The 10,793-nt window shown below is 33.5% G+C and overlaps 1 protein-coding gene across 1 annotated transcript; it reads left to right on the forward strand.

Annotated features, from left to right (window-relative positions):
• The first annotated feature begins 5,551 nt into the window (after window positions 1–5,551).
• Window positions 5,552–10,508, forward strand: LOC141670210 (uncharacterized). The gene is made up of 7 exons (XM_074476148.1): window positions 5,552–5,767; window positions 7,892–7,968; window positions 8,046–8,115; window positions 9,364–9,473; window positions 9,720–9,834; window positions 9,996–10,097; window positions 10,186–10,508. The coding sequence occupies exons 2-6, from the start codon at window positions 7,905–7,907 to the stop codon at window positions 10,078–10,080; spliced, it is 444 nt and encodes a 147-aa protein (XP_074332249.1). The 5' UTR covers window positions 5,552–5,767; window positions 7,892–7,904; the 3' UTR covers window positions 10,081–10,097; window positions 10,186–10,508.
• Window positions 10,509–10,793: the final 285 nt, after the last annotated feature.

Consider the following 10,793-nt stretch of genomic DNA (forward strand, 5'->3'; position numbering starts at 1 on the left):
AAACCTAATAGACTGACTCTTAATTCCTGATCTAGGAGGTAAAGAATTTATATATTTATTTTTCCTGCAAAAAGAAACAAGATGGTTAGAGTTTCCACAGTTATAACATTTCTTTCTAGTAGCATTAGGAATAGGCATATAATTGTTGCTTTTATTCACTCCTTCCTTTCCATTCCTATTTTTCCTAGCTTCCTTTACCTTGTTCACATTTCTAAACTCTTTCAGCTTATGCTTAAGCTGCTTCTTTGTCATTAAACCTATATTTACTTCAGCTGGTTTATATTATTTTAATTTATTAGAAGTTGACTTTTCTTTGACTTCTGTCCTAGACTCTTTCATCTTTTCGATAATCAGACTTTACAGTTTTTGCTACAAACTTAACAGGATTTACCTTTGGCTTAGCAGTCTGTTTAACAACAGTTGGCTCAATTTGCACAGTTCCTTTCTCACTTTTATCATCTCCATAACCTGAGCCCTCTTTTCAGTTTCCACTACTTAGTAAATTCTGAGTTGTTCAGCCAGAGTTAGTCCAAGTTCTGATAATCTCTTTTTCCTTTTCTAAGTCATCTTTTAGAGATTCATTCAATTTAACACTTCATCTCTAACATACAAAGCATCATCTCTTTCTTTCTTAGTTTGATGAAGAAAACTAACTCATTTTCTAAATAGTCATTTCTCTTTTTAAAAGCAAGATTTTCAGATGTTAATCTTTCACATGTTAAAGTCTGACCTCTATAGCTAATGAAAATGGTTTTAAGATATAATCTCAACTCAGTAATATCATCAGTATGAAAAGCATAAGTTGTTTGAGGTACCTTCAATTCAGTAGTTTCAGGACTGCTATTAGCATTTGCCATCAAGGCATAGTTCACCTCTTTTTCAGAATCTGAAGTGTCTGTCCAGCTTTTCTTCTTTATGACAAGTGCCTTGCCTTTGTCACTTTTTCCTTTCTTGCAGTCAGGAGATATGTGGCCTCTTTCACCATAATTGTAGCATTTGACATTTGAGTTGTCTCCTCTGTCATACTTTCCTCCTTTGCCTTCAGACTTTCTGAATCATTTCTTATCAGAACTTCCACTTTTCCTGGAAAACTTTTTTCCCTTTCTGAATTTCCTTTAGGCTATCTTTGTGATACCCTTCACCATAAGAGCACACATTTGCATCATCTCTGCATCATTATCCATTTTAGGTAAACTTTCAGTTTCTGAATCATCATCATCAGAATATGATGACTCTGAATCAGACTTTATGATGAAAGCCTTTCCTTTGCCCCTCTTTGAGGCAGCCACTTTAGGAGATTCCTCATGAGCTTAAAGAGCAGTTGTCCTTGACTTTCTTCCATGCCTTTTTCTCATTTGATCCATCTCAAGTTCATAAGTCTTAAGCATACCATAGATTTCATCAAGAGTAGTTTTAGTAAGGTTATAGTTGTCTCTTATGGTAGTAGACTTCAAATCCCAATTTTCAGGAAGAGCTAAAAGGAATTTTAGATTTGAATCTTCAAGATCATATTCCTTGTCCACCAGTGACAGATCATTCAAGAGTTTGATAAACCTGTCATATAAGTCAGTTAATGACTTATCAGCTTTTGAGTCAAAGTGCTCATACTCTTGAGTGAGTATAGTCCTCCTATACTTTTTGATTGCATCGGTTCCCTGACATCTTGTCTCCAAAGCATCTCATATCTTCTTTGCAGTCTTGCAATTAATTACCCTGTTTGACATGACATTATCAATGGCACTATACAGCAAATGCCTTACCCTTGCATCTTTGGCAATAGATGAGATGTCTTCAGCTGTGTAATCACCTTTCTCCTTTGGTATGGACTTTGCTGGTTGATCAACAACTATAACAGAGAGCTTGGTGGGCTTATATGGTCCTTCATTAATCCTATCAAGGTATTATGGATCTGTAGCTTCCAGAAACATAACCATCTTCACTTTCCATATGGGATACTCAGAAGGTTTCAGTATGGGAACCCTAATAGTCTCATATCGACTGTGGGTTTGAGTGTTTTGAGTTTCTTGAATTTTGGTGGGCTTGGTTGGAGTTTGTGCTTCTTCAGACATGATTGTTTGGATATTTACTGTATGTATGTTAACAGAAAAGCTCGGATACCAATTGTTAGGTCACACAACACTATAGAAGGGGGTTGAACACAGTGTTTATACAATCAGATCTATTTAACACAAGTATGTAACAAAGATCAATTATATTCAATAAACTCTGTTATAATATGAACTGTTGTTCTCTCTCAATGATGAACAAATATCACTAAGAGCTACTAGGTTACAATGTATAATCTTCTCGATAATGATAACACATATAGTGTAGACCCTAAGTCTGTGTTTATATAGTACACAGTTACAAGATTTATTCTAATTGATATGGAATACAATTCTGTCTCCTAAAATATATCAATCAGATATCTTCTACAAGTCTTCCAGTCTTCTAACTCTTTCCATGCATATCTTCTTTTATTTTAGTCTCGATCTTCTCATGTAAATCAACTTCATTCCTTAACTAAAAGTCTTCCCGCACTTAAGTTCTGATATGACCTTAAGTTCTGATATTAAGTTCTGACTTCCAGTAAGTCCTGATTTGTCCTGTTGTTAAGTTCTGAAAACTAAATACAAATCATATTAGACATGACATCTCAAATATATCTAACATGGATTACTATCCAAAGTTGACTTAATTAAAGACAACCTCCCAGCTTGATTCAGACTATCTCTCTTCCAATTAGCCAGTTTATTTTTGAACTTTTCAATCAGAGATTTCCAAAATATGAATTTTCTAGGACTTACCCCAAATTGACTGCCCAAGTACATTAGAGGCCACTTACAGACCTTACACCCAAGCTTATCAGTAAATAGATCAAACTCCTCTCCTGATAAGTGACAAGAATATAAATTACTTTTCTAAAAATTTATCTTCAAACTAGAGAGCAACTGGAAGCACTGTAACACTCTTTTCACACTAGAAACTGATTTTAAACTACAATTTAAGAACACAATTATGTTATCAGCAAACTGTAAAAACATTCCTTCATTCCCAAATTGTAAGCCCTGAAACAACCCCAACTAACTTGCTTTATTTAACATCTTACTTAGCACTTCCCCTGCCAAATTAAAGAGCATTGGAGACAAAGGATCTACTTGCCTAAGTCCATTTGAAATACTAAACTCCTTAGAAGGGCACCCATTACCTAATACAGAAATCCTAATTGATTTAAATAAATCCTCCATCCATTTAATCCACTTGCAACCCAAACCTAAACACTCCATAGTCTTGACGAGAAAATTCCAATTGATAGTGTCAAAAGTTTTCTCAAAATTCAGCTTCAAGATTAGACCTCTATTACCTGAAAATTTCATGGTATGGTAAACTTCATTCACTAACATTATACTCTCTGCTGCTTCCCTCCCCTTCACAAAACCAAATTGATTATCATCTATCAATTTTTTATAAACTCTGCTGAGTCTTTGAGCCAACACTTTAGTTAACAATTTAGTCACACTGTTAATTAAACTTATTGGCCTATAGTCCTTTAACATTGTTGGCACCTTGGACCGATGTTGAAAAAATACTTTTCTCTACACCCGAGTAAACATCGGTTTTAAAGGAAATAGATATCAGTCCAGAACTGATGTCTATTGACCTTTTTCTAGTAGTGAATTAAAACATAAGGGGAGCATTCCTGACTTAGAAAAAGATATGAACCCTTCAAGAATTTTATCTTTCAAATAAATTCAAAACTCCTTGATATACCTCATATTCATACCATCTGGAGTGTTGGTAATCTTGGGTTTGCTTTTAGGTACCTCATATTCAAAATCAACCAGACATGTAGTTAGTACGTAATTTTTTAAGATATCTTTTAAATAAATATTTTTATTAAATATAGTTATTCATGAAAAAAAAATCGTTCCTCTAAAAAGTTCGGGTTATTCAGATATATTCGGCGTTCAATAAATTGAAACCATCCAAAATCCATGTCTGAACTAAACTAGTAAAGTCGAACCTGATTAAACAAGTTTGAGTTGTGAGCTGTCTGTCTCGAATTACCGCTCTCGTAGCTTCAGCAAAATTATTGGGAAAATTAATTTAAACGTCCTTGAAGTAATAGTCTTTTATTGTCAAAGTCCCTGAACTATTTTTTAAACATTTGAGATACTTGAACATTTAAATATTTGTAATTGACATACTTCCATCTAATATAGACTAACAGATGTTAGTCAAACCTGATGTGGCAAGTAAAAAATATAAAAAATAAAATAAAACTTAGTTGTATTCTTATTTGACATATCTGTTATAGAAGTCTCACTGATGCACTTAAAAATGTACATTTTGCAGGTTGTGCCTAAGATCTAGTTTACAATTAAGAAAATCTTCAAAAAAAAATTAAAGGCTAAACATATTCAAAGACTATTATAAAATAATAAAATTAAAACAAATATTTAAAGACAACATATATTAAAATTGAGGTTCAAAATCTAAAAATATTGAACGGTAATATAACTTAATATCAAAATATCCTCATCCTTGAAAATACCTACACCCGGTGGAGAAAGGAAGTGATGGTGGTAACGCTTGAACATTTTTTGTTTTGGATGGTCTCCATTCCTTCCTTTTTGTTTCTCACCCTGATTTATATGTTGTTCCTTGTATTTATCGCTCTTTTTTTAATTTGACACCTTCTTTTTCCTATGTATTTCAAGTATCAAGTAATAATATTATAAAATAATAACATGTGATTTTTTCTTCAACTTTCAAAAAATAACTTAAATACAGGTTATATAACAAATCCCTTATTTCTATAAAGTACAAGTCAAATTTATTACTCTCTATAAACAAATGAAATAAGATAAACGAGAATATAGACATATGTTTATACCTCTATAATGGTCGATATAGACTTTAATTTATCTAATTTGATGGCGAACCCAAAATCCTCGTTTTTTCATAAATCTTAATTTCCCATTTCTCAACCTTTTTACTCCAATTTTAAAAAAAAAAATTTTAAATATAGTATATGAGAGTCATGTCAGAGTTTCCTGACATATCTGTCAAATAGTAAAAAAAATGACAAAAATAGCCGATTTTTTAAAAAAATTTAACAAAAATAGTTATTCTGAAAAAAATGGCCAATTTTGACCGATTGAATACTGCACTGTCAGTTGGGTATCCCAATTTGTATAAGATACTCCACTGGTAGTTGGGTATTTCATATATGTTGGGTATCCCAATTTGTATAATATACTCCACTGGTAGTTGGGTATTTCATATATGGGATACTCCACTGTCAGTTGAGTATCTTATATAAAGTGGATACTTCACTGACAGTTGGATATCCATCGGCCAAAGTTGGCCAATTTTTCAGAAATGAGTTATTTTTATCAATTTTGTGTAAAAATAGGCTAAATTTGTCTTTCACCCCAAATAGTAATACATGTGTATATACAAGTTAATATTTTTTTATTTGTCCCATCTGATTTGACTAACATCTGTTAGTCGATAAGTGGATAGTAGACAGAACGTTTAAAAAATAATTTAAGAATCTTAACATTAAAAGGCTAAATTTCAGATACGTTCGAATTAATTTTTTCAAAATTATTTTAGAAACAAAATATCGAAGAAACCGGAAAAAATCCTATACGGGCCCGGGTCAGCTAGTGGGCAAAATAAAATAATTTATAGACCTATTCTACCTGTAATTTCTCAAAGAACCCTGATTAGCTTGCGCTTGGTTCTTCTGATTTTGAAGGTGAGTAAATTTTTTAATTATATTTTTCTTCAGATCATCTAGCAATACTTTGTTTATCATGTACGTATGTATATAGGTGTGCACAAATGTAACTTAATTACCGACTTCTTTGTTATGCCTGTATAGTGATTGATAAATGTCCCCTGAGAATAGTTTTTAGTGGAATTTATCTATTTAAGCTAGGAATTTTTGAATTATTTTGTAAAGTAGTTGCTTAGTACACAATGTCTCTTTATGATCAACATTTTTGCTCGTAAGTTGAACTTGTGGTTACGGTTTTGACTGTTTGAATTATTATTAGAAGAATGTAGTGCATAACATCAAAATGTTCAAGTACAAAAATTAACAATGATGATTTAAACTGAAAGTTAGAATGTAATGACGTTTTGAGCGATAATTAGAAAATTGTATTCTAGGTAGCTTGATTTGTTGATATCTAGAGATTAAGCATGAGGGTTGTACATCCACTTGACACAGCTGATGACCTACATTGAGGTACATTACAAAAAGGAGAATAGGATCGTGACAGTGACTTCAGAATTTATCGCTGATTATGATTGACACACTAGATGTATTAGTTTTTAAGGGATTAATTGGAAAGATGTATACTGGAGAGAATAATTATGTTATGTGTAGAGAATCGGATAATTAACAACGGAAAGAATTACATATAATAAATATGATAGCACATGATTAATAATTTATAACATTATTGCCTAACGTAATTCATAGTTATGTTAGGTTGTCATTTAACACCAATGATAATATTAAAACTATACAAGAGTCCAGACAAATATGAAATGAAAAATGCTTCAATGCAGGTTAGACATATGTGATTGATCATCTTATAAATAATGAACTAGTCAATTACATCAATGTCCAACCAAATGACTAATATACTAGTTGATATGGTATAAAATTAAGGATAGCGAAAGGTTTAAACTTGCAAATCATAAGGCATATACTACTGAGTAGAAAAAGAAGAAATACTCATATTTTGGAGAGGACGCCGGACATGGAAACAGCCGTGAAGCTTGCCTAGACAGTCATATTCCGTCTTGGAGACATAATTCTGGGTAAAGATAATCGTAGATTTGAAAGAGGAGATCATTGAATATGCCCGATCTCCTTGAAAATGGCGAGGAAGACATTGTAAGTGTAGGGTTAGTGCTTGTAGAAATTGGAGTTGATCAAGGCTTGGGAAGAAGAAACAAACAAGAAATAGGCCTGCCCAAGATGCCAGAGCTTATTAGTAGAATCGATAGCAGACTTAAGATGTAAGATGTCCCGGGGATCATCAAGGGACTTGGTAGATAAGGAAACAATAGCTCGTTCATCCTCTTCCTAGTACATTTTTAAATTGAAAGGTCCTAACTTGTTGGGTATGAATCCCCTGCAGCTGCCAGGCCTTGCTCCATTACAAAGGCCTCCCACATACTGCCAAGCCCCCATTAATTACACTGTAAGCAGGGAGGAGGACATGCAGGTATTACGATTAAGTTCATACATAGGGTGTCCAGTGTCCTGATTAAGGTCATATAGTAGATGAATCAAATATCTATCGCACCCCCATGCAGTTTGCACCATCTTCTGTTGGTCTTACAGAAGAAGGTAGCCTGATAAGTTAGACTCTCCACGGAATTATAGTGTTCGAAGAAAAATCCCCTTCTCCCTCATCCAAGTGGCAGGCCTTGTGATTATGAAACCACACAGACTGAACTGCTTATGCTACCAATTGCTTTTTCTCTTGTAAGATGTTGGTTTTGTCAATAATTTCTATGAACAATGATTACACCTGATTAAGTTTGTGGTATATGAAGTGGAATTGTACAAATATGCACATATATAATATATTCTGCAATTTCTTTGTTTCTTGCAGAAGAAAGCTGGTAGATGAAATTTTTATCATTTTTGATATTTTTTCTTAGGGCAGTCATTGCTTTTGTCCGTGTTTGTAGTTTGTACATGTCAGTGTGGTACTTAAAAATTAATGGGTTTTGAATATACTTATTACCACTACTTGATAACCATGTATGAGAATTTGGGAACCAAAACTCATTTTGTTAAAATTTTAATAGATTTTCTCTTTTTGTGTGCCTAATGTTACCCGTGTATGATTTGCAGTTGAATAACGGTAATGGACCGTACTTTTGTGAGCAGAACCTGGGACAAGTGGGCATTGAATTGTGTAGGCTCTTCTGGTGAGCTTGAGTCGTTTCTATAACAACTGTTTTTTTGATTTTGTGGACCATATATGTGAGTACGCTTTATGTTTCAGGTCAAGCGTTGAAAGCTGCAATGCTTGTTAACTACGATCCAACTGGGCCTTCTCGCTTATTGTCGACCATGTGAGACAGTAAGCAGTATCTATAGTTTTCCATTCCTGACAAAATAGAGAATGCAGTAAAATCTTTTTAAGGATTTTATTTTTTGTTCTTAATACATTAGTATAGATTTGGGGATGGCAACCTCTGAATTTATATTAAAGAGAAGATTAATAAAGCAGTTTCAAGTATTCCCATTCTGATCGTGTCGAAGCTGTAAGTGAAAACTAAATAAACTTGTTGGCCACACAAGAGAGTAAGAGACACAGATCCTGATTGTCAGAACACCTCCTTGTTTTCTAACAGCTGACTACTTCCTAATTCATGACATGTTTGCAAATCGTGTATCATTGAATAATGATGAAGTGCTTGATGATCCCAGTAAACTTCAAGTTAATTACAATCTGCAAATGGAGAGTGGAGACCCAATAAAGGAAAGACGTATTTGATTAGGTATTGAAAAGCTAACTATCAAGAATAGGAAAGATCTGCAGACTTCTACCTATTACTCTGGAGGCTTAGAGAAACCCCCTGTCCTTTTTTAAGGAGTTCTCTTCGGAGAGCTATCTACTATGATTTTAATCTCATATGTGTTCTCTTTTCACATGGGACTTTGGGAGCAATACTTGGCCACACAGTACCCATGTACTTGTACTATATACTCTGTCTATAAGTATTTGCTCCGTGCTGTCACTGTTAACAAAATGTTGTATTACCTAGCAGAGTATATGTGTGTCATGCCTCAATCATCTTTAATTCCGGCTTAAAACATTAGAAAACAAATCATGGAAGCTGTAAAAGAGAATCAGGGCCAACAAAGAATATCAAGTATTCGTAGGAGGATCACGGGAATGTGTAATTAACTACAAAGCATTATGACCCCATATGGCTATCTTATATTCTTATGTATTATTAGAATAGTGAAGAACCCGGGTTGGATGGAATAATACTCTGTACTATTAGAAATAACTTATGTATTATTAGAATTTAGAAATAATATTCTGTACTGACAAAATAATACTCTGTACTGACAATGTTATGTTTTTAACTCATAATACTATTTGCATATAACTTTTTTATTAAATGGTAGTTTCTACATGATAAAAAATAGTAGCACTTGGCAGTTTAAACTTTCACTCATTAAGTAATGCGGGAAATGGTGCATGATGTTTTCACTTCGTCTTCACGTATGTACACACACACACACACACACACACATATATTGGAAAAGAGCTCAACTGTTAAAGCTAGGTTTATTACCTTATCTTGTAGTGAAGAACAAGAAGGAATAAAAGCAGATCCGATCGAGTTAAGTCAATTTATTAACTTCATCAAACGAAATAATCTTCAGACTGAGAGCTTCTTTATTGGGTCAAATCAATGTAAGTTTTTCTACTGCACAAAAAATCTGTAATCTTGGTCAGGGATCTTCGAATCAAAACTTTACCATTATAAGACTTCAATCAGGATCATCATTTTTTCATATAACCATAACCATCTTTATATGGTAAGGGTATTGTTAGAGAAGTTCTGGGACAGTCACTATGTTTTAGATAGATGGATTCTTGTATAAGGTCTACTTATTTCTCATCTCTAATTGTTTGAACTGGGATATGATTATGTAAAAGATGTTGTAACATCAATTTTTGAGAACTGGTTCACTGCAAGATGCATGAGCACCTCAAATCACGCTGGTGAAGGTGCCATTGTGATGCAGACACCGGCATTTCTCCTTGTTGCATTGTAAGTAATGAGAACAAAATGTTAACTCATATATACTTATGTTAATCTTTTTCATTTTGCTATTTTCTAAATATTTTATTATTATTCCCCGAATAAAAAGAACCCGACCTTGATGTATAACTTGCATTTTTCTTCTTTAAACTGTTTTTGAGATGCTATAGATATGACGGCTCTATTGCCTCAGCGTCTCGTGCGATGGTTGCTGTCGATCAATTAGTGTGGCAATTGGGTCGAAGAAATCTTTGAATTGAATTTCTGAGATGGTACGTTTAGGTTGTAGCCGCAATCATTGGTAGAGCCATCTAATCTAACCTTTGATTAATATTTGACTATATGATGTTTCTTCTGCAGGTAATTCAACCAGAGGAAGAACAATGTGTATCTTGAATTGTTTCTGCCTCTCTAGCTTGATCATCAATTGAATACTTGTACGGCTTCAATTCATTTGTTCACTTTGCATGGATAAAAAACTTAGGTACTTGTGTCGTAATTATTGTTTTTATATTATTGGAGGATAAATGAAAATCCAATAGGTTTATAGTTTTTGATTAGATGCTAAAGTGCTGGGATACTACATTTCTTAATTTGTTAGAAAATTAAATTTCAAATTTGTTTTTATATTTGTTAAATCTGATGGTAGCATATTGGAATGGTACCATGCATCTTAATCAGAATTCGAACGTATACATGTTTGCTAAAAATGCTTGATGCGTGATTTTATTGATCAATAGATTACCTAGAGTACCGATCCCGATCCTTTGAATTCATTTTACTTTTAGTTTAGGCAAGTAATGCTGCCCTAGAGAATTCCCTGTATCTGGTTGGTGTATATAGGGATGGGTCTCGATCTTCACACTAAATGACACAGGTATTTGGAGATTTTTCCAAGCATGGACAGGGCAGTGGGGAGGATTTATTAAAAAATTAGGAAATGAGGCGACGACGGTGATATGCATTTA

This window comes from Apium graveolens, chromosome 1 (genome assembly GCF_009905375.1).
Source record: "Apium graveolens cultivar Ventura chromosome 1, ASM990537v1, whole genome shotgun sequence".
Classification (NCBI taxonomy): Eukaryota; Viridiplantae; Streptophyta; class Magnoliopsida; order Apiales; family Apiaceae; genus Apium; species Apium graveolens.